Consider the following 25,160-nt stretch of genomic DNA (forward strand, 5'->3'; position numbering starts at 1 on the left):
AAATAAATTAAAAAAAAAAAAAAGGTGTAGGCAGGGATGCGCTCCTTTTGGAGGCTCCGGGAGAGAATCCGCATTCTTGTCTTTTCCAGCTTCTAGCAGCTGCCCACGCCCCACGCCCCACGCCCCTTCCATCTTCAAAGCCAGCAACGGCCAGTCGAGTCTTTCTCATGCTATGTCCCTCTGACACTGACTCTTCCTGTGATTACACTGAGCCCAGCCGGATAACCTGGGATAATCTTCCTGTTTTAAAGCCAGCCACTTAGCAACCATTCCTTATGCTGCCTTAATTCAACCTTTGCCACATCACATATCTGTAGGTTCCAGGGATTAAGATGTGGGAATCTTTGGGAGGCCACTATTCTGCCGGCCACACCCACCACGTGTGGGACAGTGGGGCTGCAGCGTGAAAAAACAGACGCGAGTCCCCTGCTCGTACGGGGCTGACCTGCTGGGGGAGAGAGACGGCAGTGTCCCGCAGTGTGGGGCGGCGATGAACGCTGTGTGAGCAGAAAAAGCCAGGCAGTGTTATACAGTGGTGAGAGTGATCGGGTCATCAGGGAAGGCGTCTCAGAGGACTCACCTGTCTGCAGGGACTTGGGAGAAGTAAGGGAGGTTCTGGGGGAACCATTCCAGGCAGAGGAAAAGCAAGTGCAGAGGTCTTCAGGCAGGACAAGTGCAAGGAGTAGCAGGGTGTCGGGCGGGGTATCAGGAAAACCCAGGATCCACCCTGACTCAGCACTGTCCCTTGCTTGGTTGCGGGCAAATCCCATCCCTCCTGCACCCAGCTTTCCCATCTGGACAAGGTAAGGTTGGACCAGATGGACAGCCCCCAGATGAGTTTGTGTCCCTGAAACGTTGATGGCGGTGGGGTCGCTTTGGAGGAAATCTTCCGGGGCAGCTCCACGGTAAATAAGGACACAAGTCATACTGCTGGCTGTGGGGGAGGGAGCCTGCCCCTCCGCTGCCCCTCCCCCTCCCCCAAGGGCCTTGCTCAGCAGCCTGCAGTCCTGAGGCCCCCTGATTTCCATTTGTCTGCTTGGTTCCAGCCTCATGCTGGAGATTCCACAAACCATCTCATTCCATCCTCCACACCTTTCAGATCTGAGCTCTGAACAATAGATCCTCAAGAAGGCCTTTCCTCACCCTCTATATCTAACCGTTTTGCCAGGTCTACCCTCATAATACTGTCTATCATCATAACTTGGTTTGCTTATGATCAAATTTACCAGTCTTTTCCTCTACGATGTGTACTTTTTGTGTCTTAAAGATACTTTCTCTGCCTCTGAGGTCACTAAGGGATTCGCCTTTATTTCCATCTAAATGCTCTAGAGTTTTGTGTTTCAGACTTAGATCTTAAATCACTAGAAACTAATTTTTGTGTATGCTGTGAGGTAGAGAGCCTCATTAGTTTCTATGTTGCTGTAACACATTACCAAAATCATAGGCTTTCAACAACACATTTATTTTATAGTCCTGGAGGTCGGTAGTCCAAAATCAGTCTGAGTGGGCTAAAATCATGGTGCTGGCCAGGCTGTGTTCCTTCTGTCCTTTAAAATTATTTTAATGTTATTTTTGATTTTATTTATCTACTTATTTAAATTTTTATTTTGCTGTGTTCCTTCTGGAAGCTCTAGGGGAGAACCCATTTCCTGGCCTTTTTTAGCCTCTAGAAGCTGACTGCATTCCTTGACCCGTGGTCCCACATCACTCCAGTCTCTGCTTCCATTGGCACATCTCTGACTTGTCTGCTTCCCTCTTTCCCATGTAAGGACCCTTGTGATTACACTGGGTCCACTGGAATAATCAGGATAATCTCCCATCTTAAGAGCTGATCCTTCATCACATAAGCAAAGTCCCTTCTGCTGTGTGGAAGCCAACACACTCACAGGTTCTGGGGATTAGGATGTGGACATCTTTGGGGGACCATTATTCTGCCTACCACAGGGTCTCATTTAATTTTCTTCCCTATCTCTCAGCTCATTCACAGATTAGCTATCCTTTCCCCACTCATCTACAGCAGGGGCTGGCAAACTACACTCCATAGGCAGAATCCAGCCCACCTACTGTTTTTGTAAAAGCTTTATCAGAACACGGCCACGCTCGTCCACGTATCACAATGCATGTGTCCCCCTTTGCGCTACAACAGCAGCGCGGGGTAGTTGTGGCAGACGCAGTATGGCCTGCAAAATCTAAACAGATCTACTGTCTGGCCCTTTACAGGAAAAGGTTGCCAACCTCTGATCTACAAGTGGGGACTGCCACCCATTAGCACCTCGTAAGCACAGGTCTGTTCCTGAGCTCTCAGTGCCCTCCCACTAGCCTATTCCCGAGCCAGCACCACCGGCCTATTACTACAGCTTTGTAATAATTCTTGGTAAGAAGGGAGGCAAGGCTCCCCTACTTGTTGTTCAAAGTGGACTTGGCTTCTTTACTTTGTGTTTGCCACTACTTGGTTGGTGTCCACCTCCCTCACTAGACCAGGTCTGTCTTGTTCACTGCTGTGTTCCTAACACCCTGTGCAGGACCCGGCACACGGTACCTGCTTAATTCATATCTGTAGAACAAAGAGCAGTCCAACGTTAGCTCAGTCATCCTTGTTTTATAGCTGGAGAAACAGGCTCCAAGAGGGGAACCATCTTTGCCTGAGAAGATGCTTGTAAAGGCCTTATAATACTCCCATTTGGGAATTCCCTGGCGATCCAGTGGTTGGGACTTGGTGCTTTCACTTCCGAGGCCCTGGTTCGATCCCTGGTCAGGGAACTAAGATCCCGCAAGCCACAGCCAAATTTAAAAACCCACAGCGTGGCCAAATTCAAAAACAAAAAACCCTCCCACTTTATAGATAAGGCATCTGAGTTCAGAGAAGTGACAAGCTTGTCCAAGGCCCTGCAGCTCTTTAGTGGGTCAGGGCTGGCTCCAAAGCTTGGCCTTAAAATTTTTTTTACGCTACTGGTATACACCCCTTGTTCTTGCTTTTATGATTTAGCTTAGCTTGGGAATACTTCCATGTCAGTACATGTAGAGCTGACTTCTTTCCCCTACAGCTACATCGTCCATTCTCTGGCTGTACTGTAAATTCCTTAGCTGGTCCCCTATTGATGGGCACTCGGGTTGTTTCCCATCTTTGGCCGCTGCCATCGCACTGCAGTGAACATCCTTACTCTTATACCTTTTTTTCATGTGCTTGTCTATTGGATAGATTCCTAGAAGTGGAATAGTTGACATGAGCATGCGTGCATTTAACATTTTTTATACATACACTCAATGGCCAAAGTGGAGGCACTAGTTTAAACTCACAACAAGGAGAGCCTGTCTCGCCACACTCCTCAGCAGCACAGGATGCTAGCAGACGTTTAACCTTTGCCATATGAAGAGGTGGGAAAAACCAGAGCCAGGGCTTTCAAACACACCTCCAGGTCCATGGTTTGGGGCCCAGTGCTAACTCTGGGGGTGATGTTTTCCCCTCCCAGAAACGAGTTCCTCCTGCTAACTCTGAGCCCAGTGCGGGGGCCAACCTCCCTTCCGGCTACCTGGAAGAGGCAAGTCCACACAGCCTGGCTTAGAGATGCCACCTCTTTATTGACCGGGGCTGGCAGCACAGGGAGCCAGTGAGCCAAAGGGAGGGTTCACTCCCGCTCCCCCGGGCTCTCGGCCTGGTGGTGGCTGCGTTGGTGAAGGAGTAGGAGGCGTCTCTGGCCAAACGCCTGGCCGCAGCTAGAGCAGCGATGCCGGGCGGTGACCTGGCTGCCCGGCGCCGTCGGGGGGTCGTGACATAGGCGATGGGTGGCCAGTTTGGAGGGGAATGAAAAAGCCTTGGGGCAGTGCGGGCAAGGATAGGGACGGGCGTCGGTGGCATGGTGCGTATGGCGGTGGGCCGCCAGCTTGGAGGGGTAGCAGAAGGACTTGGGGCAGTCGGGGCACGGGTAGGGGCGGGCGGGCGCGTGGGTCCAGAGGTGGGCTGCCAGCTTGGAGCGGTGGCCGAAGGCCTTTGGGCAGTGCGGGCACGGGTGCGGACGGGCGCCGCTGTGCGTGAGGCGGTGGGCTGCCAGCTTGGAGGGGTAGGAGAAGGCCTTGGGGCAGTCGGGGCATGGGTGGGGGCGGGCGCCGCCGTGTGCCAACCGGTGCGTGGCCAGCTTGGACGGGTACGAGAAGGCCTTGTCACAGTCGGGGCAGCGGTGCGGGCGCTGGGGCGGGGGCCGCCGGCGGGGTCGGGAAGGCGCCCCCGCGGACGTGGCGGGCCCTGGAACCGACTGGCTGGACTTCTGCGGCGAGCCCTGGTAGGGAGCTAGGGGACAGGAGGGTTGGTGGGCTCCAGGAAGCAGCCAACGCCTTGAGTCTACACCAGGCTCCCCCTCGACCTTGACATTCTAGTGTATCTGGACACCTCAAGGGTCATACTGAGATTCCCCAAATGGCATGTTCCTCCTTCTCACCCCCTGCCATGCCTCATCCTAAGGGGCTCCAAAGGGTTACCTCGCTGGAACCCCAGAGCTAAGGCTTCCCCCAAGCTACTAAAGTGTCCATTTCTAGTATCTTCCCAAGTGATCACCCTGAAATCCCGCATGTCATCTCCTCTAGAAATGAGGGGTCCCCCCAAGACAACCTGGCGGATTCCCCAGAACTTGGCGTTCTTGGGGATCCGAAATGGTTATCACCCTAGGCCTTCAAAACTTCACCCTGAGGTTCCCTCAACATATGATTCTCTTGGCCCCCGTTCCTGGAGAATGCCCCCTACTTACAGGTGGAGCCGCCCTCACCTTCTCCTTTGGTCACAGGCTCCTTGCCAGTGGGACTAGGATCGGTGCCACCGGCCGCAGACTCAGCATCTCGCTCCAGCATCTTGCTGGCCCAGAAACCTAGAGGGAGGGCCTAGGGTGGGAGAGGGGGCGACGCCGGTGTTTATCAGGCTGTTGGGGGAAGGGCTGAGAGCCTAACAATCTGGGGTCAGTATGTTTAGGAGCAGGGTCTATTTAAGTGTGGGGTCCTATAAGGCGAGGGCGGGCGGAGCCTAAGGGCACAATGGGCGGGGTTATGCAAACCCGACCCAGAAGCAGTCTATTTGGAACTTAGCCTCAGCGTTTGAGCCTTCGAGCTGAGTGGGCGGGGCCTCTATAACTAACTCCCAGCCGCCCCAGAGCGCGGAGCAGGCGGGGCCTATGTCCAGAGTGGGCGGAACCGGCCGAGGAACCTAAGACGGGGATGGGTGGAGCTATACTAATAAGACCCAAAGTCGGTTGCTCAGCAACTCTGTCCCAGGGGAGGGGCCTACGAGCTCAGTGGGCGGGATTCACATCGAAGAGGTAGCTTTACCCGGCTCTTGGCTTAGTCTCAGTCCATTGACGCCGCGTGAACTGCCTTCTTCTTCTCACTAAATTTCAACCCCTGCGTGGAGTTGGAGCCGTGGAGGGTAGAGGGGAGACCTGGAGCAAGACACAGAAAGAGCGTGGCTCGTGTGTTGCGATTCAGAGACCCCTAATGGACTTCTCTCTCGAGGTCCCAAGCGTCCGAGCCTCCACGCACCCCTTGGGATCATGGCATTCGGGCACCAATGCACCCTCCCAAGGCTCAGGCGCCCATGCAGCCCCTCCGGAACCTATGCATCAGGACCCTCCCTCGTTCCAGGAGTTCTGGCGATCAGCACCCCCAATCTACTTCCCGAAGACCCTGGCGTCTGTGCCCGGACTGCTGCCCCCTCACCTGCGGGCGGCCCCTCCCTGGGGGCGGGGCTCCGGGCCCCTCCCTCGGGGGCCGCGGCCACTGCGGCGCTGCCTTCGGACTCTGCACCGCTCGGCGCGCGCCCTGCGATGGGAGGGCAGGGGAGGGAGCGCGCGCTAGCTGCTGGGCCCAGCCTCATTTCCATTCCCTCCTCCTCCGCCGGGCCGGTGGGGGCGTTAGTTCGCATGCGCAGTCCGGCCCGCGGAGGCTGCAGCGGGGGAGACGGGATGGAAGGAGGGGGTGGGTGCGCAAGGCAAGCCAATTGGTGAGCAATACGGGCCGAGGGACCGGAGGAAAGTGTGCCGAGCCTTGCAGGGCCTACGGTGGCTGACTGGAGTCAAGCACGTGCAGGAGTTAACACGGGGAACCCTAACTCAAGAGATTTCTGAGACAACTTCCCTTTTGTATGTCCCCGTTCTTTTCGAGAATTCCGCTCGGAGCTTGAGTTCCGTCTCCCGAATCAGTTTCAAGAGCCCGCTGCCTATTCTGCCCCTCAAGGCACTGGCAAATAAAGGCTGGCAATTTCCTCGAGAGAGGGAGGGAGCGGGACGGGTTCAGAGCGAGCTGATGCCCAGTAAAAGTCACGTTATTTGCACAGCGCCTGGCACTCTTCGCCGCTGGGTGATTCAGGATTCTCCGCCCCTCCCACCCCAATGCTACGGCCCTGGGGCCGGGAAGGCGGCGGTCTCCAGGTGCCCGGGCCCCCTTGTTCCCCGCTGGAGCTCCTGGTGCCAGGCCCAGGGTGGCTTGCTTGGCACCCTTCCCCCGGGAAGTGATGGTGCACCTTCCCGACCCGTACAGGAATGACCGTGAAGTGCCCATAAACCATCCCCTCATGGGTGGGTCTTCAGTCTATTAATCCACAAGGTCTGGCGAACCCTGGGAGCCGTGGGAGTTATACGGAAGGGTAATTTGGGCTCATTTCCCCACTCACTCCTCCCAGATGATTTTGAAGCTATATGCCAGACCTCATATTCCATAAAAATCTTTTTATTACACTTGGTTTGTTTCAGTCAGTACTTAAACAAGACCCAAAGTTGAATTTGTTTGCTTTGACTCTTCAGTGTCTTCATTGACATTTTAAAAGGTTCACTGGTTGCTGCGTGGAAAATGGATTACAGGGAGGTAGAGTGGAAGACAGAAACCAGTGTGGCGGCTGTTATATATTAATGATAATAGTGATTATTAAAAATTACTATTATAATTATATGATAATTATATTATTATATGATATCGATAATTATATTATATGATAATTATGTTGTTAATTACAGCATCTGATATATGTCAGAAACTGCCTTGAGTGTTTTATATATGTTCATTCATTTAATGCTGACAGCAGTTTTTCAAGAGGAGGCGCTACTCTCATCTCCATTGTACCGAGATAAAAATGAGGCCCTAAGACTTATCCAAGGTCACTCAGCCAGGAAATAGCAGGGCCAGGATTTGAGCACTTGCAGCCTGACCCTGGAATCCATGTAATTTGCATCTATGCTTTGCTGCCTCTTTGACTGGGTCAGAGGGCGTGATGAGGGAAAAGTGGTCTGGTTGGAGAGGTTAATTCATCAGGCTTAGTAATGAATTGGGAGGAAGTAGCAAGAGGAGGAAGGAGTCATGGATGACGATGAAATAGTGATAGCCACCTCCCTGAGAGCACAACACCTGCGCAATTGTTCTGTGCCAGGTGCTCTCCCAAACTCTTTGCATGTGTGAACTCATTGGATCTTTTTTTAATTGAAGTATAGTTGCTGACAATACTATATAAATCACACGTGTAAAATCTAGTGACTCACAATTTATAAAGGTTATACTCCTTTATAGTTATTATAAAATGTTGGCTATGTTCCCCTGTTGTAAGATATATCCTTGTAGCTTATTTTATACCTAGTAGTTTGTACCTCTTAATCTCTTACCCCTATCTTGCCCTCCCTCCCCACATTGGACCCACTAGTTTGTTCTCTATATCTGTGAGTCTGCTTCTTTTTTGTTATATTCACTCGTTTGTTGTATTTTTCAGATTCCACATATAAGTGATATCATACAGTATTTGTCTTTCTTTGTCTGACTTATTTCACTTAGCATAATGCCCTCCAAGTCCATCCATGTTGCTGCAAATGGCAAAATTTCATTCCTTTTTTATGGCTGAGTAGTACTCCATTGTATATATATGTATATATATATATACCACCTCTTCTTTACCCATTCATGTGATGGACACTTAGGTTGCTTCCGTATTTTTGGCAATTGTAAATAATGCTGCTATGAACATTGGGGTGTGTGTATCTTTTTTTTTTTTCTTCTTTTTTGGCTGTGCAGCATGTGCGATCTTAGTTCCCCGACCAGGGATTGAACCCGTGTCCCCTTCAGTGGAAGCTCAGAGTCTTAACCACTGGACCGCCAGGGAAGTCCCCACATGTATCTTTTCTTAGATCTTCACAGTGAGGGAGAAACTATTTTCAACCACAATTTACAGATGAGAAAAGAGAAGCCCAGAAGAGTTTAGTTTTGAGCCTGAGGTCACACATTTCGGAAGGGTGATGCCAGTTTCTAACTCTTAGGATAACTCGCAGCTGACTCTACAAAATCCCCAGAGGGTGTGCACGCCTTCAAGGGACAAGTAAGCGTCTACCAATCCTACAGAAACAATTAGGAATGGGCCCCAGGGTGGAGAGGTCTTATTTGGGGGACCCTCACAGTAAAGTGTGCCTCAGAGTCCCTGTTTTCCTGGTTTCTCTCTCCCCTGAGCTCCTGGCAATCCCTGTACCTCTCCTTGTTTTAGCCCTGATGTCTGCACCTCTTTCCCCCACCAACCAGACTGAGGACTCACCTCTGGGTTTCCAGTTTCGCTCAGCTTGAGCCAGACATTCAGGAGACCTCAATGTGAGGAATAACTGAACCAAGTTCTCTCCTTGAGTCTGAGCTTTTCTTTCTGCCTGTTTCTCCCCTCTCTTGGTGTTTTCCTGTTCTGAGAGATTCTCTCCTTCTCCCTGTACATTTCTCCCCTCTCTAATGCTCCCTGCTCCCCACATCTCTTCCCACCTCCACGATCTCCTAGAATCTTCGAGTGTATCTAAGTGACCATATTTCTTTGACAGACACCCCATTTCAATTCTGTATCTCCCAGTGTATCTCTGAAAGTCTCTCCAGATCTCTCTCTCTTTGTTATCACTGAGTCTCAGCATCTTCCTTGTCTCTGAGTGGCTCCCTGAGTCTCTCCCCTGATAAAGCCCACCAGGAATATACTAGAAGTCTGGCAAAGTTGGGTTTTATTGATTTGCTGTAGCTAAGGGTAGAGGACTGCAGAGGGAGTACTGGCTATCTCCCCAAACACAGGAAGAGTCACAGTCTTCCCTTGGTATCCACAGGGGGTTAGTTCCGGGACCCCCATGGATACCAAAATTGGCAAATGGTGTGGTACAGTTGGCCTTCTGTATCTGTGACAAAGTGACTTAGATCCTCCAGACAAGAGTGGGATGCCCTATTCTCACTACTGATATGATTCCAAAGAGCAAGCTTTCAGACAGCCCATGACTAGACATTGTCTCAACTCTAGGTCCTTGGTGTAAATGAACAAAAGCCACTTTTAGAGGTTCACATTCCAAGAGAAGCCAAATGATCCCCAACCTGATTTTACAAGACACCGTGGAAAATTATTATTATTTTTTTTTAATTTTTTTTTTTTTGGATACGCGGGCCTTTCACTGTTGTGGCCTCTCCCGTTGCGGAGCACAGGCTCCGGACGCGCAGGCTCAGCGGCCATGGCTCACGGGCCCAGCTGCTCCACGGCATATGGAATCTTCCCAGACCGGGGCACGAACCCGTGTCCCCTGCATCGGCAGGAGGACTCTAAGCCACTGCGCCACCAGGGAAGCACGAGAAATTATTTTTTTTTAATGATTTCTTCCTGGGAAGACATAAACATTCCTGATAAAATACTTAAGTCATCTTAAAATAAAGTTTAATGGGATAATCTGTTGTTCTGGGACCAGGCACTCAACCAACAGCCCCTCAAGACACTAATGACATTGAACCAAACTTTTTTTTCTTTCTAACAATGAAGGTCCAACCACCTGCTTTTCCTATAAAATGGCCCTGGGGCTATGTATTGGGGTCTCTTGTTGGGTTTCTCCTTCTCCAGGGAGAGAAGTCTGTGCTTCTCCCAGTGTGTCGCCCTCACCCTTTGAGTGTCTCCCTGTTCTTTGTTTCTCTGTTTTTTTAAAAAAATAATTTTTATTTTATATTGGAGTATAGTTGATTTACAATGTGGTATTAGTTTCAGGTGCACAGCAAAGGGATTCAGTTATACATATGCACACATCCATTCCTTTTCAGGTTCTTCTCCCATATAGGTTTTTACAAAATATTGAGTAGAGTTCCCTGTGCTATGCAGTAGTACCTTGTTGTTTATCTATTTGATATATAGTAGTATGTGTATGTTAATCCCAAACTCCTAATTTATCCCACCCCACCCCCACCTTTCCCCTTTGGTAACCATAAATTTGTTTTTGAAGTCTGTAAGTCTGTCTCTGTTTTGTAAATAAGTTCATCCCACCTTTCCCCTTTGGTAACCATAAATTTGTTTTTGAAGTCTGTAAGTCTGTCTCTGTTTTGTAAATAAGTTCATCTGTACCATTTTTTAAGAGTCCACATATAAGTGATGTCATATGATATTTGTCTTTCTCTGTCTGACTTCCTTCGCTTAGTATGATAATCTCTAGGTCCATCCATGTTGCTGCAAATGGCATTATTTCATTCTTTTTTGTGGCTGAGTAATATTCCATTGTGTATATATACATCACATCTTTTTTATCTGTTCCTCCATCGATGAACATTTAGGTTGCTTCCATGTCCCGGCTACTGTAAATAGTGCTGCTGTGAACATTGGGGTGCATGTATTTTTCAAATTATAGTTTTGTCCAGATATATGCCCAGTATTTTTAGTTTTTTAAGGAACCTCCATGCTGTTCTCCTTAGTGACTGTACCAGTTTACATTCCCACCAGCCTTTAGGAGGGTTCCCTTTTCTCCACACTCTCTCCAGCATTGTTTGTAGACTTTTGAATGATGGCCATTCTGACTGGTGTGAGGTGATTGTTCTTTGTTCCTCTGGGTCTTCCTGTCTTCTCCGTCTCTAAAGTCTCCCCATCGGTCCCCAGCCTGGTTCGGCTCCCACCCGCCCTCGGCCCCAGGCACTTGTGGCCCCTTTAAGGCGGGCCCCGCCCACGCCCACGCCCCGCCCCGCCCTCCGGGGTTCAGCCTTGGGTGCGTTCGGCTTCCGCTGGCACCGCTCAGTCTCCAGCCTCGGGCGCGATGGCGGGGACTGTACTGAGGGTCGCTGGGCGGCAGCTCAGTCAATACAGCGGGTCTGGAGCCCCCATCCTCCTACGGCAGGTTCGCAGTGGCTGGACCGGGGAGCGAGATTACTGGATCCTGGGTGGCGGCAGGGGCGGAACTCCTGGGTCCTTTAAATCCGGAGAGATACCTGGGCCCTGGCGCCTGGAAAGGGGTGTAGGGCTAGACTCTTGCGTCCTTTAAAGAGGAGTGATCTGGGTCCCAGATCTGGGACCCCGATCTGGGCTTCGGGCTGGACTCTTGCTTCCATTACAGAAGAGGATGACGGGGACCCAGGTTTGGGGATGGATGAAAGTTGGGACTCATTGGTTCCGACGGAGTAAGGTGCTGGGGCCCCAGACTCCTGACTCCGGGCAGGGGGATTCTGTCATGGCTGCTAACTTGGAAGGCGCTGTCACGTGGAACCTCTTAAGCCTCAGCATCCTGAACTGATAGAATTAAACAAATACCGCTTTCTTTGAAACCTTCAGCCGTTAAGAACCAGTCACCTCAAGATCTCAACATCATGATCTTAGTTTCAACACAATTGTTCCTAGTCCTCTTTTCATTGCTTTTGGTGCTGCCTGTTGAAGCAGTAGAAGCCAGAGATGCAATCGCTCTCGTTCTCAGTATTACAGGCATTTGTGCTTGTTTGGGGGTATGTGCACGAAGGAGAAATGGACAGATCTGACTTTGATGGACCTCCTGAATCAAACCTTGCCCTGAAAACCTTTGTGCTGTTGAGGTTCAGAACTGAGTTTTGGTGTCTGAAAGTTCCCAAGAAACAGTAAATAGGGTAGTTTCATAGTCTTGGTTTCCCTATAAATAGGAACAAATTGATGTACTATATTAAATGGAAAACAAAACGTTTTCTTCACAACAAATAATGCACTGAAAAATGCCGTCTGTAATTTGCATTTGCTAGTTAGAAAGAAGGTCAAAGAAGTGGGAAGGCTGAACTTTGCAAAAGTAATATTTCATAGTTTAAGAATTCTCAATAGGAAGAAGAAAACTCTTGCCCAGAATCCTAGGAAATTGCCACTGTTTAGTTATAATCACTGCCTTCTGCAACACTGAGGAGTCTTTTCTCCATATTTTTTTTTTTTTTTTTTTTTTTTTTTTTTCTGTACGCGGGCCTCTCACTGCTGTGGCCTCTCCCGTTGCGGAGCACAGGCTCCGGACACACAGGCTCCGCGGCCATGGCTCGCGGGCCCAGCCGCTCCGCGGCATGTGGGATCCTCCGGGATCGGGGCACGAACCCATGTCCCCTGCATCGGCAGGCGGACTCTCAACCACTGCGCCACCAGGGAAGCCCTCTCCATATTTTTAATAGATTTTTGTTTCGTTATCTCCCAAGTTAATATTGTACCTAGATATTAAATACAGTTGGTCAAAAATTAAAACTTATCTCTTGGTGGGGGAAAAAGTTTAGAAAATGTATTTGTTGTATCTAACGTTGAAATGGAGAAAAGATTTAATGTAAAATAATACTTTATATTGACATTGAAATGGAGAAGAGATTTAATGTTTAACAAAAACAAGAAAATTTTTATGTTAACGGGTAACATCTCCATGGTGAGAAGTACTATATTAAATATAAACCCATTAAGTAAAAAAGAAGGGGGGGGCAGGGGCTTCTGCTTCTGGATCTTAGGAAGAGAATCGAGTTGAGGCCTGGACTCCTGGGTCCACAGTAAGGGGGGGTCTGAATCTGTGCTCTCACCTGTCCCCACCCTCTTTCCAGATGTTTGAGCCCAAGAGCTGCACCTACACTTACCTCCTGGGTGACAGAGAGTCCAGAGAGGCCATTCTGATCGACCCGGTTCTGGAGACAGCGCATCGGGATGCCCAGTTGGTCAAGGAACTGGGGCTACAGCTGCTGTATGCTGGTCTGTTTGGGGTCCGGGCTCCTGGGCCTGAGGGCGTGGGACTGTAGCGTGGAGTGGGAAGCTAGGCCCAGGACTCCTGGGTCTGAGGGAGGAGGGGGCTGGGGGCTGGGAATCCTGCGTCCTCTCTGTGCCCTCCTGGACCTGGCTCTCCTCTCTCTCCCAGTGAATACCCACTGCCATGCGGACCACATTACCGGCTCCGGGCTGCTCCGTTCCCTACTCCCCGGCTGCCAGTCTGTCATCTCCCGCCTTAGTGGGGCCCAGGCTGACATGCACATTGAAGATGGAGACCCCATCCACTTTGGGCGCTTCGTGAGTTGGATGCTGGGTCCCCGAGAGGGTGGTGGCCTGGAGTTTTTGGACTAAAGGGAAGAGGGGCTTGGGGGCCTGGACTCCTGATTCCTGGGGTAGGAGGGGCCCCAGGCCTGGGCTCCTGATCCCTGAGTTTCTGTCTCAGGGAGAAGGGCGCCATAAACCCAGGTGAAAAACTGAGCCAAGAGGCTCTGGGCAGGTGTGTCTCTGGCCCCTCCCCTTAAGTCAACAACATCTATGGCGTTTCCTATAACCTAGGGGCAACTTCTTTGGCCTGGAGTCTCATAAAATTTGACTGGGAGCTGGAATTACAAGGTCATGGCTGAGGGAGAGACCCAGCCCTATCTTCCCAGATCCACTGTTGGAGGAAGGCACATGCAGTTGCCCAGAGCCGGGACTAGGGTGAGGCAAGAGAGGAATCCAGGGTGCAACATTTAAGGAGGCGCTCATTCTCAGGGTGGTGCAAAGGCAGGGCTGGCGCCTTCGAGTGGGCGCCTCCTTAAATGTTGCTCCGTATGGGAGCCTGCTTGCCTCACCCTAACCCCAGCCCTGCTATTGCCTCACACAGGAATGGTCTGAAGGTGCCTACCTCCTCTCCTTTCTTTGCCCCAAGCAGAATCAGCAGGTTTCTGGCCAGAAGTTCAACCCAGGGCAATACGATGGGTGAGGAGGGTGCTAAGGTTGCCCTCAGAGGGAGGGGAAACCGCTGGCAGGACTTTTTTCTGGTCAAAGTTGCTAAAGACTTAGAGAGTTTGGCTGGCTTTGGGGACAGAATGTCACTTGGACTTGGCCTCCAAGTGAGAGGGTTTTGCTAAACGAGGCCAGTTAAACTGAGTCAGATGGTTTGGGGAAATAAAGGCTGTGGGTGGGATCAGAGGGTTTAGCTCCACTGGTTACAGCCTCTTTATTTCAAGCCTTTTTCTGGAAGCAGGTGAAAAAGAAAATGCATTGTACATTTAGGTACACTGTACATAATAAGCAGGTGCTAACAAGCATTTCTTGGGTTGAGAAGCCTTAGAGGTGTTAGAAATGGTTGGAGTTTTGTGTCAAGAAGAGCCCTTTGTTAAACTGGATGAGTGATGTTTTCAGTGAATCAACATGGAAGGGCTTAGCTGTGGAAGTTTTAGCTTTAGTGTTTGGGTTATTTATTTATTTATTTATTTATTTTTAAATTTATTTATTTATTTTTGGCTGCATTGGGTCTTTGGGTCTTCGTTGCTGCGCGTGGGCTTTCTCTTGTTGCGTCGAGCGGGGGCTTCTCTTGTTGCGGAGCACAGGCTCTAGGTGCGTGGGCTTCAGTAGTTGCAGCACGTGGGCTCAGTAGTTGTGGCTCGCGGGCTCTAGAGCACAGGCCCAGTAATTGTGGTGCACGGGCTTAGCTGCTCTGCAGCATGTGGGATCTTCCTGGACCAGGGCTTGAACCCGTGTCCCCTGCATTGGCAGGTGGATTCTTAACCACTGTGCCACCAGAGAAGTCCCTGCTTGGTTTTTTTAAACAGCTTTATTGGTATAATTCACAAACCATCCAGCTCACCCATTTAAAGTGTACTTACTATTCAGTGACTTAGTATATTCAGATTTGTACATCCATCATCACAATTCATTTTAGAATATTTTCATCACTCCAGAAAGAAACCCCACACCCCTCAGGTGCCACCCCAGTGTGCCCCTCTTTCACTCTACTAACCACTAACCTACTCTCTGTCTCTATAGATTTGCCTATTCTGTACATTGCATAGAAATATGGTATCATACTATATGTGGTCTTTGTGACTGGCTTTTGCCACTGACCATAATGTTTTCAAAGTTCATCCATGTTGTAACATGTATCAGTGTTTCATTTCTTTTTATTGCTGAATAATACTCCGTTGTATGGATATATCACATTTTATTTATTCATTCATCAGTGGATGGATGTTTGAATTGCTTCCACTTTTGGCTATTATGAATTATGCTACTATGAATATTCATGTGCACGTTTTTGTGTGGATGTATGTTTTCATCTCTCTTGGGTATATACTTAGGATGGAATTACTGGATCATATGATAACTCTATTTAACAATTTGAGGAACTGCCACACTGCTATCAAAAACTGTTATCCAGGGGGCTTCCCTGGTGGCGCAGTGGTTGAGAGTCCGCCTGCCGATGCAGGGGACACGGGTTCGGGCCCCGGTCTGGGAGGATTCCACATGCCGTGGAGCGGCTGGGCCCGTGAGCCATGGCCACTGAGCCTGCGTGTCCGGAGCCTGTGCTCCGCAACGGGAGAGGCCACAACAGTGAGAGGCCCGCGTACCGCAAAAAAAAAACTAAAAAAAAAACCTGTTATCCAAAGCAGCGGCTATACCCTTTTATGTTCCCATAACCAGTTGTGTGAGGCTTCCAGTCCCTCTATATCCTTGTTACCACTAGTTATTATCTGTCTTTATGATTGTTCAGCATTTTGTTTGGTTTTCATCCGAGTTCTTTATAAACGTTTGGAGATGGGCACTATTTTTCCCTCTCATTTTCCTCCTCCCACTTAAAAAATTTGAATTGTAACATGCATATTATACAGTAAAAGGAGCACATATTGCACATGTACAGCTTGGTAAATTTTAACATATGTCTATACTTGAGTATTCACTGCCCAGATCCAGATCCAGAACATGCCCATAGCCCCAGAAGTCTTCCTTGTCCCTCTTCCTGGCCATTGACAGCCCCACCAAGGGACCTTTCTTCTGACTTATTTAATCATAGATTAGTTCTGCCTGTTCTGGACCTTATAAACAGAAACCAGTGTGTACTCTTATGTCTGCTTCTTTCACTCTACCTACTATTGTAGATAATTGTAGTTCTTTCCTTTTTTGCTGTATAGCAGTGGTTGGCCAACTTTTTCTGTAAAGGACCAGATGGTAAATATTTTCAGTTTTGCAGGCCATATGGTCCCTGTTGTAACTACTTAATTTTCCTGTTGGTGTGAAAGCATCTACAGACAATGCATGCATGAATAAGCATGGCTGGGCTCCAGTAAAACTTTATTTATGGCCCCTGAAAATTTAATTTCAATAATTTTCATGTGGCATGAAATGTCATTCTTATAAAAGCAGATGGCAGGCCAAATATGGTGCACTGACCATAGTTTGCCAACCCCTGACGTAGAGCATTTCACTGTGTGAATTGATGACAATTTATATCCATTCTCCTTTTTTTTTTTTTTTTTTTTTTTTTTTTTTTTTTTTTTTTTTTTTTGCGGTACGCGGGCCTCTCACTGTTGTGGCCTCTCCCGTTGCGGAGCACAGGCTCCGGATGCGCAGGCTCAGCGGCCATGGCTCACGGGCCCAGCCACTCCGCAGCATGTGGGACCTTCCCGGACCAGGGCTCGAACCCGTGTCCCCTGCATTGGCAGGCGGATTCTTAACCACTGTGCCACCAAGGAAGCCCCAGACAGCTTTTTTTTTTTTTTTTTTTTTAAGGGTATACACTTATTTATTTATTTATTTATTTATTTATTTATTTATTTATCAAGTGTTGGGTCTTCCTTTCTGTGCGAGGGCTTTCTCTAGTTGTGGCAAGTGGGGGCCACTCTTCATCGCGATGTGCGGGCCTCTCACTATCGCGGCCTCTCTTGTTGCGGAGCACGGGCTCCAGACGCGCAGGCTCAGTAGTTGTGGCTCACGGGCCCAGTTGCTCCACGGCATGTGGGATCTTCCCAGACCAGGGCTCGAACCCGTGTCCCCTGCATTGGCAGGCAGATTCTCAACCACTGCGCCACCAGGGAAGCCCCCCAGACAGCTTTTTGAACTGGTTGTACATTTTATATTCACAGTGAGCCAAATTTGTATGGTTTCACTGTAGAATGGATTTACTGTTTTAATAAGCAATGATTGAGATTTGAACATTCTAGCTCCCGTAAGGGTTGGCGGATTCTGAAAGTTAATGTTGCCTGTTAAATATAGCGATATAGAGGGGGTGCTGCTCAAGGTACTAATCCCAGGTCCCCAGGATTCCTTAACCCTCTTAAAAATTATGGAGGGCCCTAAAAAGCTTTTGTTTACCTGGGTTCTATCAAGCAATATTTACTGTATTAGTTACATGTCAATTATATCTCAATTTTTAAAAGAAATGGGAAATTCCCTGGTGATCCAGTGGTTAGGACTCTGTGCTTTCACTGTGGAGGGCCTGGTTTCAATCCCTGGTCAGAGAACTAAGATACTACAAGCTGCGCGGTGAGCTAAAAATAAATAAATAAATAAATAAATAAATAAGTATTTAGATATGCAAAACGTATTTACTGTATCAGAAGTTGAAACTGAGACTTTTTTTAAAACACAAGGATACACAAACACACATTCCATCAGCTGTCAGAGCAATGACATCATCACAAGTCATGGAGCTTCTGGGAAAACTGCACTGAACTCTTGGAGAATGAGAATGAGAAAGGGCAAAAGACCTCTTCACACTATTATGAAAATAGTTTTGATCTTGCAGACCCTCAGGATTCCCTCGACTACACCACTTGGAGAACCATTCTTTTTACAAAATTTTTGTCACATCTAGCAACATAGACAATAATTCTTAAATAGTTCTGAAATCCAGCCCATGTTCAAATTTCTCCAAGTGCTTAGGAATCATTTTTACAGCTGTTTATATGAACCAGGACCCCATCAAGGTTCACACATGGCATTTGGCTATTAGGTCTATTTAGTCTCTTTTAATCTAGAACAGTTTCATACCCTTTCTGCCCCATAACATTGACTTTTGAAGCTCCCAGCCTGTTATCTTGCAGAATAGCCTACTTTCTGGATGTGTCTGGTTGTTTCCTCCTGGTGTTATTTAACTTGTTCTTTGAAAACTTCTCTTTGCTGTTAACTGAAGTAGATTGCAGATATTTCTGTATTGGATGATAATAATAATAAATAACTTAATAATAGTTAACAAATACTGAGTGTTTTGTTTCTCACTTAGCATTGTAAGAAAGTGCATTTTCTCAGCATGTATCCCACAAAATTTTCAGAATCAAATATCACTTCCTGGCAGCAGGGAGAGGTGGGACCTGTGGCTAGTGTTGGGGTGTGTGCCCCAATTATGGAGGACACCCACTACATAATTCAAGTTGATTATTCATGCTTGGGAATGTAGTCTGTCCACTGTAAAGCCTTTCCTTTTTTTTTTAATTCGAAGCTGCAAATATACATTTTTGAAAAATCTTCCAAATGTTAAGGGTAAACAACAAATACAGACTTTTAATAACTACTGAGCAGTCCAAACAAAACATTGCTATGGCTGAACCTGGTTCTTGAGCCTCCACTGTGTCTTTTCTGACAAATATATCTCATTAAACCTTCCTAACCACATAGTGAGATCAGAACATTTTCACCATTTTACAGAGAAAGGAGTGCAGAGAGGGAAAGTGACTTGCCCAAAAGTTATACTGAAAAAGTGGCTGAGCAAGGAATTGAACCCAGGGGACCTGGTGGTTCCACTAGATCAGTGTTTTTAGAATTTTAAAACATTATTATTTTTATAATATAGCAATTATTGTGTTGGGCTTTTTTTTTTTTTTTTTTTCTTTTTGGCCGCATTACGCAGCTCATGGGATCTTAGTTCCCTGACCAGGGATCGAACCTGGGCCTATGGCAGTGAGAGCTTGGAGTCCTAACCACTGGACCGCCAGGGAATTCCCTGGGCATTTTTTTTTTTTTTTTTTTTTGCGGTATGCGGGCCTCTCACTGTTGTGGCCTCTCCCGTTGCGGAGCACAGGCTCCGGACGCGCAGGCCCAGCGGCCATGGCTCACGGGCCCAGCCGCTCCGCGGCATATGGGATCCTCCCAGACCGGGGCACGAACCCGTATCCCCTGCATCGGCAGGCGGACTCTCAACCACTGCGCCACCAGGGAGGCCCCCCTGGGCATTTTTAAAATGCTTTACATACATGAAATAATTTAATCTTTATAATAGCCCTATGAAGAGGGGACAATTATTATGCCCATTTTACAAATGAGCAGAGAAGCCCAGAGAGGTGAAGTAACTTGCCCAAGGTCACACAGCTAGTAATAGCAGAGCCAAAATTAGAACCCATGTCACCCAGCTCCAGAGACTGCTCCTAACCACTAATCCATGTGCCCTCACCAAGAGAGAAATATTTTACATCTGGATTCAGCACTGAAACCTCAGCTTCATGAAATACCACTTATCCTTCCTGTGTACCAGGCACACTGAGATTTCCCACTTTATCCCACTCCTCCCCACTCCACTCTTTATGTCTAGCCCACTTTTTTTTTTTGCTCATGGTTACATCTGTGAGAGTTATCCATATTGTTGCATACAGTTATAGTTTGTTCATTCTCATCCTGTGCCTCAGTTTCCTCATCTATAGAATGGGGCCAGGAGAGGTACTTACCTCATAAGGATGTGTGTGGCCCGAATGAGTTCAGTCATGTAAAGTGCCTAGAAGAGACTCTGGTACAGGAAAAAGGGTAATCAATGCCAGGCTTCTAAAGAGTAGGTAGATCGGACTGATGGGAGAAGAGGAAATTGCAGGGGCAAAGAGGTGTGGAGAAGTGTGCTATTTTCTGGAAATGACTCTGGGGTTCGGAGTAGCTGGGGAAAGGAGGATGGTATAGGACATGGGGCTGGAAAAGTGAGCAGGCACCAGAGCAGGGGCTGAGGAGCTGGACCTCTGCCCTGGGGGCAGTGGAAGCTGGGGAAGGGTTTTGAGCAGAGAGGGACAAAATTGGATCTGGGTGATAGAAAACCACCCTCAGGGTCATGTAGGAGGTGGATTAGAGGCTGGTAGGCCAGGGAGGAGGCTATCAATTGGCCCAAGCAGGAGAGGCCTGAGATAGGCAGGATTATGGGGGTTGATAGAGGAGTAAATTCTAGATATTCCAGAGAAGGGAAAGATAAACAGGGAGGCTGATCATCAGCAAAGCCACCTGAGACACAGACTCAGTCACTAAGGGCCTAGGGGATCTTGATCTATGTGGCAAGCTGGATTGGGTTCAATTGATATTAAAATTTTGTTCAGGGCTTCCCTGGTGGTGCAGTGGTTGAGAGTCCGCCTGCCGATGCAGGGGACACGGGTTCGTGCCCCGGTCTGGGAAGATCTCACGTGCCGCGGAGCGGCTGGGCCCATGAGCCATGGCCGCTGAGCCTGCACGTCCGGAGCCTGTGCTCCACAACGGGAGAGGCCACAACAGTGAGAGGCCCGCGTACCGCAAAAAAAAAAAAAAAAAAAAAAATTTTGTTCAATTTATACACATAAGACAATTATATATACCATATACCATTGACCCTTGAACAACCTAGGAAGTTAGGGGCACTGACCCTCCCCACATTCAAAAATTGGGGTATATCTTCCAGTTGGTCCTTCTATCTGCGGTTCCTCTGCATCCACAGATTCACCAAACCAGATCATGTAGCACTGTAGTATTTACTACTGAAAAAAATCCGTCTATATGTGGACTTGCACAGTTCAAACCCGTGTTACTCAAAGGTCAACTGTATATACTCTAACTACTGGTTGTTTACAACTGACGTCCTTCTGATTGGCCAATACCCATGCCATATATATAAATATATATATTCTTCTATATTTCCTTCTAGAATTTTTTGGGTTTTCTATGTTTAGATCTTTCGTTTATCGTGAATTTTGTGATTTATTTTTGATTATAAAATGACGTGTTTTAAAAATACGTAAGTAAATAAAATGACATGTTTACTGTAAAAAAAAGATAATATAGGAAAAGCCTAAAGAAAAAAAATATTTTGAGTTAATGAGTAAATTTTTTTTTAAGAGATGACATTGTATAAGTTGCTTTGTAACCTGTTTTTTGCACTTACGGGATAGTAAATATCTTTTCCTGCCATTAAATGTTTGTGTATAGCATCATTGAATTTTATTTCAATGACAATTTTAAATGACTCTTTAGTATTCCATATTTATATTAGTGTGCTTATCTTTTTCTTATGGATTTATAAGATCTGTTTGTACATGAAGTACACTGACTACTATGTGGTGTATTTGTGTTACAAATATATTTTGCCGCCATGTTGATTCCCTTTAAATTTTGTTTATGATGTTGTTGCCATTCAGAAACATCAAATTTATTTAAATTCAAACCATTGATCTTTCCCTTAATGATTTATGACTTTTGGGATGGATGTTCTTCTCTAACCAGAGATCATATATTTATTTGTATTTTTGTCATTGTCACTGTTTTATGATTTTATTTTCTTGCTTTAAGTTTTTAATTTTTGGGGAGTTTACTCTGGAGTGAGGTTTAAGTCCGGGATCTAACTTCAGTATTTTTTTTTATCAAAAAGAGGTTATCTAGGGGCTTCCCTGGTGGTGCAGTGGTTGAGAGTCCGCCTGCCGATGCAGGGGACATGGGTTCGTGCCCCGGTCTGGGAAGATCCCACATGCCGCGGAGCTGTTGGGCCCGTGAGCCATGGCCGCTGGGCCTGCGCATCCGGAGCCTGTGCTCCGCAGCGGGAGAGGCCACAACAGTGAGAGGCCCGCATATAGCAAAAAAAAAAAAAAAAAAGAGGTTATCTAGATGTGACCCTGGGATGGGATGGGGTGGGAGGCTTCTGAGGCCAGTTTCACCATGAGAGTAAAGCCATAGCCTTATTGGTGACTCTTTGTACTCTCCTTCTCTTCCCAGGCCTTGGAGACCCGGGCCAGCCCGGGCCACACCCCAGGCTGTGTCACCTTCGTCTTGGATGACCACAGCATGGCCTTCACTGGAGATGCCCTGCTTATCCGAGGGTGTGGGCGGACAGACTTCCAGCAAGGTCACAGGCCCCTTTCCCCAGCCCGAGATCTCAGTATGGTTATGTGGGTGCCAGGGTTTTAAGTGTCAGTTGCAAGAATGAACGGATGAATGTTAGACTTTTAGGGGGTCAGGATTAGATTCAAGGAGTTTAGTGCTGGAGTGGAGGAGAGTTGGGTTCAGAGGTTAGTGGTTGGGGGACAGGTAGAGTCAAGAGTGTGTGTTAGTTATCTATTGCTGTAAAGCAAATCACCCCAGAACTTAGTGGCTTAAAACAATGATTAACATCATCTCACACAGGTTTTGAGAGTTAGGACTCTGGGAGAAGCTTAACTGGATGGTTCTTGCTCAGGGTCTTGTGTAAGGTTGCAACCAAGCTGCTGGCCAGGGCTGACTGAAGGCTTGACTGGGGCTGGAGGATCTACTTCCAAGGTGGCTCACTGACGTGGCCAGTGAGCTCTTGCTGGTTGTTGGCAGGAGGCCTCAGTTCCTCACAATGCAGACTTCTCCACAGGGCTGCTTGAGTGTCTTCATGACATGGCAGCTGGATTCTCCCAGAGGGAACAATCAGACAGACAGACAGAAGATCTAATTTTTTTTTTTTTAATGAGCTTGTCTCAGAAGTTAAACTCTGTTATTTCTGCCATATCCTATTTATTAGATGCAAGTCACTTAGTCCAGACCACTAAGTCAAGGCAAGGAGAATTATGTGTCACATTTTCAAGAGAAGAGTTTCAAAGTGTTCATGGGCATATTTTTAACCCCCCATAAGGGGTTTAGCTGGTGCGGGGACGGGTGTGGAGTTTGATTCAGGGGGTTAGCTGCTGCGGGAAGTTAGATTTGGCAATTTAGCTGCTAGAAAGTTGCTAGATTCAGTGGTTTAATTGCTAGGAGGTGGTGTTACATTTGGGGTATAACTGCTGGGGACAATTAGATTAAGGGGTTTCTCTGCGGGAAGGGTGTTTACTTTCACATCAGGGTATGAGATTTGAGTATGTGTGTGAATGTGAGGTGGACACTAGATTGGGAGGATTTAGCTGCCTTGCAGGAGGCCAGCGAGGCTGGACAAGAGAGAAGAGACAGAGGCACAGTGAGCTGGGCTGGCCGTTGGTAGCCAGATCCCCAGGCTGCCTCTTTCTTCCTCTTTCCTTATCTCTCCATCTTGGTCTCTATCATTTTCTCTCTGAGGCTCCTAATCTTCCATTTATCCATCCCCAACACAGTCATGAGATCGAAAGATTTAGGCTGAAAGGAAAGGTGGCAGAACGTTCCAGAGAGGTTTGTCCCTGTCCCAACTTAGGACTCAGAGCTTCTTGTCAGAACCATGGCTCTATCCTCCTCTTTGGCCTCATGTCTTCAGTTTCTTACCTTCCCATCCACTTTCCCTGCCCAGAATCCTTTCTTGGAATCCCCAGAGTGAGGGAATTTGGTGCTTCAGGGTCATATCCCAACCTTGTTTACAGTCATGCTGAATTCTCACCATTTCCCAATTCTTTGCATATGCTGTTCCACCTGCCTAGAATGCCCTTCCCTCTCCTTCTCTACCCAGTCAAAGGGCTACTGGCAGAAAATGAGGGAGACGGTTTAGCTACAGTGATTTTTATCCTCTCATCCTTTTCCTGAAGGGAAGGGATTTGGGAGCTTCTCTCATCCTGTTGCTCCACTGACCTCTGAGTTTTCCCTCCCCAGGCTGTGCTAAGACTTTGTACCACTCAGTTCATGAAAAGATCTTCACACTTCCAGGAGACTGTCTGATCTACCCTGCTCATGATTACCATGGTGAGGGCTTCCTGGAGGAGGTGTGGGATTTACATAACTTACTATTTGAGAGGGAACACCAAACTGCTGTGGCTTGCAGACTACAATTCCCAGGAACTCCTCTGGCCAAAAAGATCAAGTGCTTAGGTGTAGTGAGTGTGGATGTAGAAACTACAATGCCTAGAATCCGGAAGGCATAGGCTTTCCTGGGACTTCCTAATAGAACTTAGGGAACTGTGGGAAACTACATTTCCCACAGTGCCCATTGAGGAAGGAAAGCAATCTGTTAGTCCTGGGCCAGAAAGGCACCCTGAGGCCTCCTGGGAAATGTAGTTCTGGGAGGCCCAAGGCACTGGACAGCTCAACATTCCTCCCCCTCTCTTGGCCACTAGGACTCACAGTATCCACTGTGGAGGAGGAGCGGACTCTAAACCCTCGGCTCACCCTCAGCTGTGAGGAGTTTGTCAAGGTCATGAGCAAACTGAACTTGCCCAAACCTCAGCAGATAGGTGAGCAGTTGGTGGGGAGGAGGGTGCTGAGGTCTGGATTCCTGGGTCTGAGGGAGAACATGCTGGGGATCTGGACTCCTGGGTCTGAGGGATGGAGGGGCCTCAGGGCCAGAACTCTAGTTTCCCAAAGAAGGACTATTAGGATTTCTGGGGCCCCAGTGGGGCATAGAGAGAGCGGGAGGGTCTGCCTGGGCCCCTTGGTTTCACCCTTAGCTTCTTCCTTTCAGACTTTGCTGTTCCAGCTAACATGCGCTGTGGGATCCAGAGCCCCCCTTCCTGACTCTCAGGTGCTCATATCCAGTTAATAGTGCACTAGGTGGGGTGAGGGGAGCAGTGCCATCACCAGAGCCTCTTTTATCTTCCCCTCCCTTACCAGCCTCTCAAGCTTCTTAAATAAAAAAAATATATTTTTTTCCCTCTGAATCTGACTTTTGTTTTCTGGGGGACCCAATGGGTTTCTGGGCTGAGATGCCTGTGGTTAGTTCTGGTCCCTGGATAGGCCAGGGAGCAAGGCAGCGTAAAGGTCCTGGGAGCCTGGAAGGAGATTTTCTAACTCATAAGATAGAAGCAAACAGATATCTGGGGCAGGGTTCTTCAGCTCCTTGCATTAGAACAGTCTTGAGTTTAAACCACGTGTCCCATGAGACCCAGAATAAGGTACTTCACTTCTCCAAGCCTCAGTTTCCTCATTTGTAAAATGGGAATAATAGTAATAATAATAGGGTGTTGTGATGATCCCATGAGTCCATATGTATGAAGTGCTTGGTACACTGCCTGCACAGCAGACTTCCTATCCGTGTTCACTATTACTGTTACTATCATTTGAAATGAGCTCTGAGGCGCTTCCTGGCTTGAGTGACAGGATGCCTAATGGTAAAGACCATGGACCTTGG

The 25,160-nt window shown here is 47.9% G+C and overlaps 3 protein-coding genes across 4 annotated transcripts; 2 read left to right on the forward strand and 1 right to left on the reverse strand.

Annotated features, from left to right (window-relative positions):
- Window positions 1-3,484: 3,484 nt before the first annotated feature.
- Window positions 3,485-5,864, reverse strand: ZNF575 (zinc finger protein 575). Of its 2 annotated transcripts, none has more exons than XM_060083647.1 (4): window positions 5,698-5,864; window positions 5,311-5,420; window positions 4,758-4,869; window positions 3,485-4,285 (listed from the first exon to the last, which is right to left on the reverse strand). In XM_060083647.1, exons 3-4 carry the CDS (start codon window positions 4,837-4,839, stop codon window positions 3,627-3,629), a joined length of 741 nt encoding a protein of 246 aa, XP_059939630.1. In that variant the 5' UTR covers window positions 4,840-4,869; window positions 5,311-5,420; window positions 5,698-5,864; the 3' UTR covers window positions 3,485-3,626. The 2 variants fall into 2 exon arrangements, with proteins under 2 accessions (XP_059939630.1, XP_059939629.1); XM_060083646.1 differs by having other exon boundaries at window positions 4,740-4,869.
- Window positions 5,865-10,975: 5,111 nt separating this feature from the next.
- On the forward strand, window positions 10,976-24,690 carry ETHE1 (ETHE1 persulfide dioxygenase). Its single transcript, XM_060083644.1, has 7 exons — window positions 10,976-11,105; window positions 12,790-12,934; window positions 13,098-13,246; window positions 21,893-22,022; window positions 23,690-23,779; window positions 24,151-24,267; window positions 24,495-24,690. The coding sequence occupies exons 1-7, from the start codon at window positions 11,025-11,027 to the stop codon at window positions 24,545-24,547; spliced, it is 765 nt and encodes a 254-aa protein (XP_059939627.1). The 5' UTR covers window positions 10,976-11,024; the 3' UTR covers window positions 24,548-24,690.
- Window positions 11,416-11,736, forward strand: LOC132479922 (small integral membrane protein 30-like). Its single transcript, XM_060083648.1, has one exon. The coding sequence runs from the start codon at window positions 11,572-11,574 to the stop codon at window positions 11,734-11,736; it is 165 nt and encodes a 54-aa protein (XP_059939631.1). The 5' UTR covers window positions 11,416-11,571.
- Window positions 24,691-25,160: the final 470 nt, after the last annotated feature.

Source organism: Mesoplodon densirostris, chromosome 19, assembly GCF_025265405.1.
Source record: "Mesoplodon densirostris isolate mMesDen1 chromosome 19, mMesDen1 primary haplotype, whole genome shotgun sequence".
Lineage (NCBI taxonomy): Eukaryota > Metazoa > Chordata > Mammalia > Artiodactyla > Ziphiidae > Mesoplodon > Mesoplodon densirostris.

What these genes read in the sequence shown, in the direction of transcription:
- ETHE1 (XM_060083644.1), top strand. Translation starts at nt 11,025, where the DNA reads ATGGCGGGGACTGTACTGAGGGTCGCTGGGCGGCAGCTCAGTCAATAC. An exon ending in CCATCCACTTTGGGCGCTTC is followed by an intron (nt 13,247 to 21,892) that starts GTGAGTTGGATG and finishes TTCTCTTCCCAG; the next exon opens with GCCTTGGAGACCCGGGCCAG. An exon ending in CCCTGCTCATGATTACCATG is followed by an intron (nt 23,780 to 24,150) that starts GTGAGGGCTTCC and finishes CTTGGCCACTAG; the next exon opens with GACTCACAGTATCCACTGTG.
- LOC132479922 (XM_060083648.1), top strand. Translation starts at nt 11,572, where the DNA reads ATGATCTTAGTTTCAACACAATTGTTCCTAGTCCTCTTTTCATTGCTT.
- ZNF575 (XM_060083646.1), bottom strand. Translation starts at nt 4,839, where the DNA reads ATGCTGGAGCGAGATGCTGAGTCTGCGGCCGGTGGCACCGATCCTAGT. An exon ending in AGGTGAGGGCGGCTCCACCT is followed by an intron (nt 4,286 to 4,739) that starts GTAAGTAGGGGG and finishes CCTGTCCCCTAG; the next exon opens with CTCCCTACCAGGGCTCGCCG.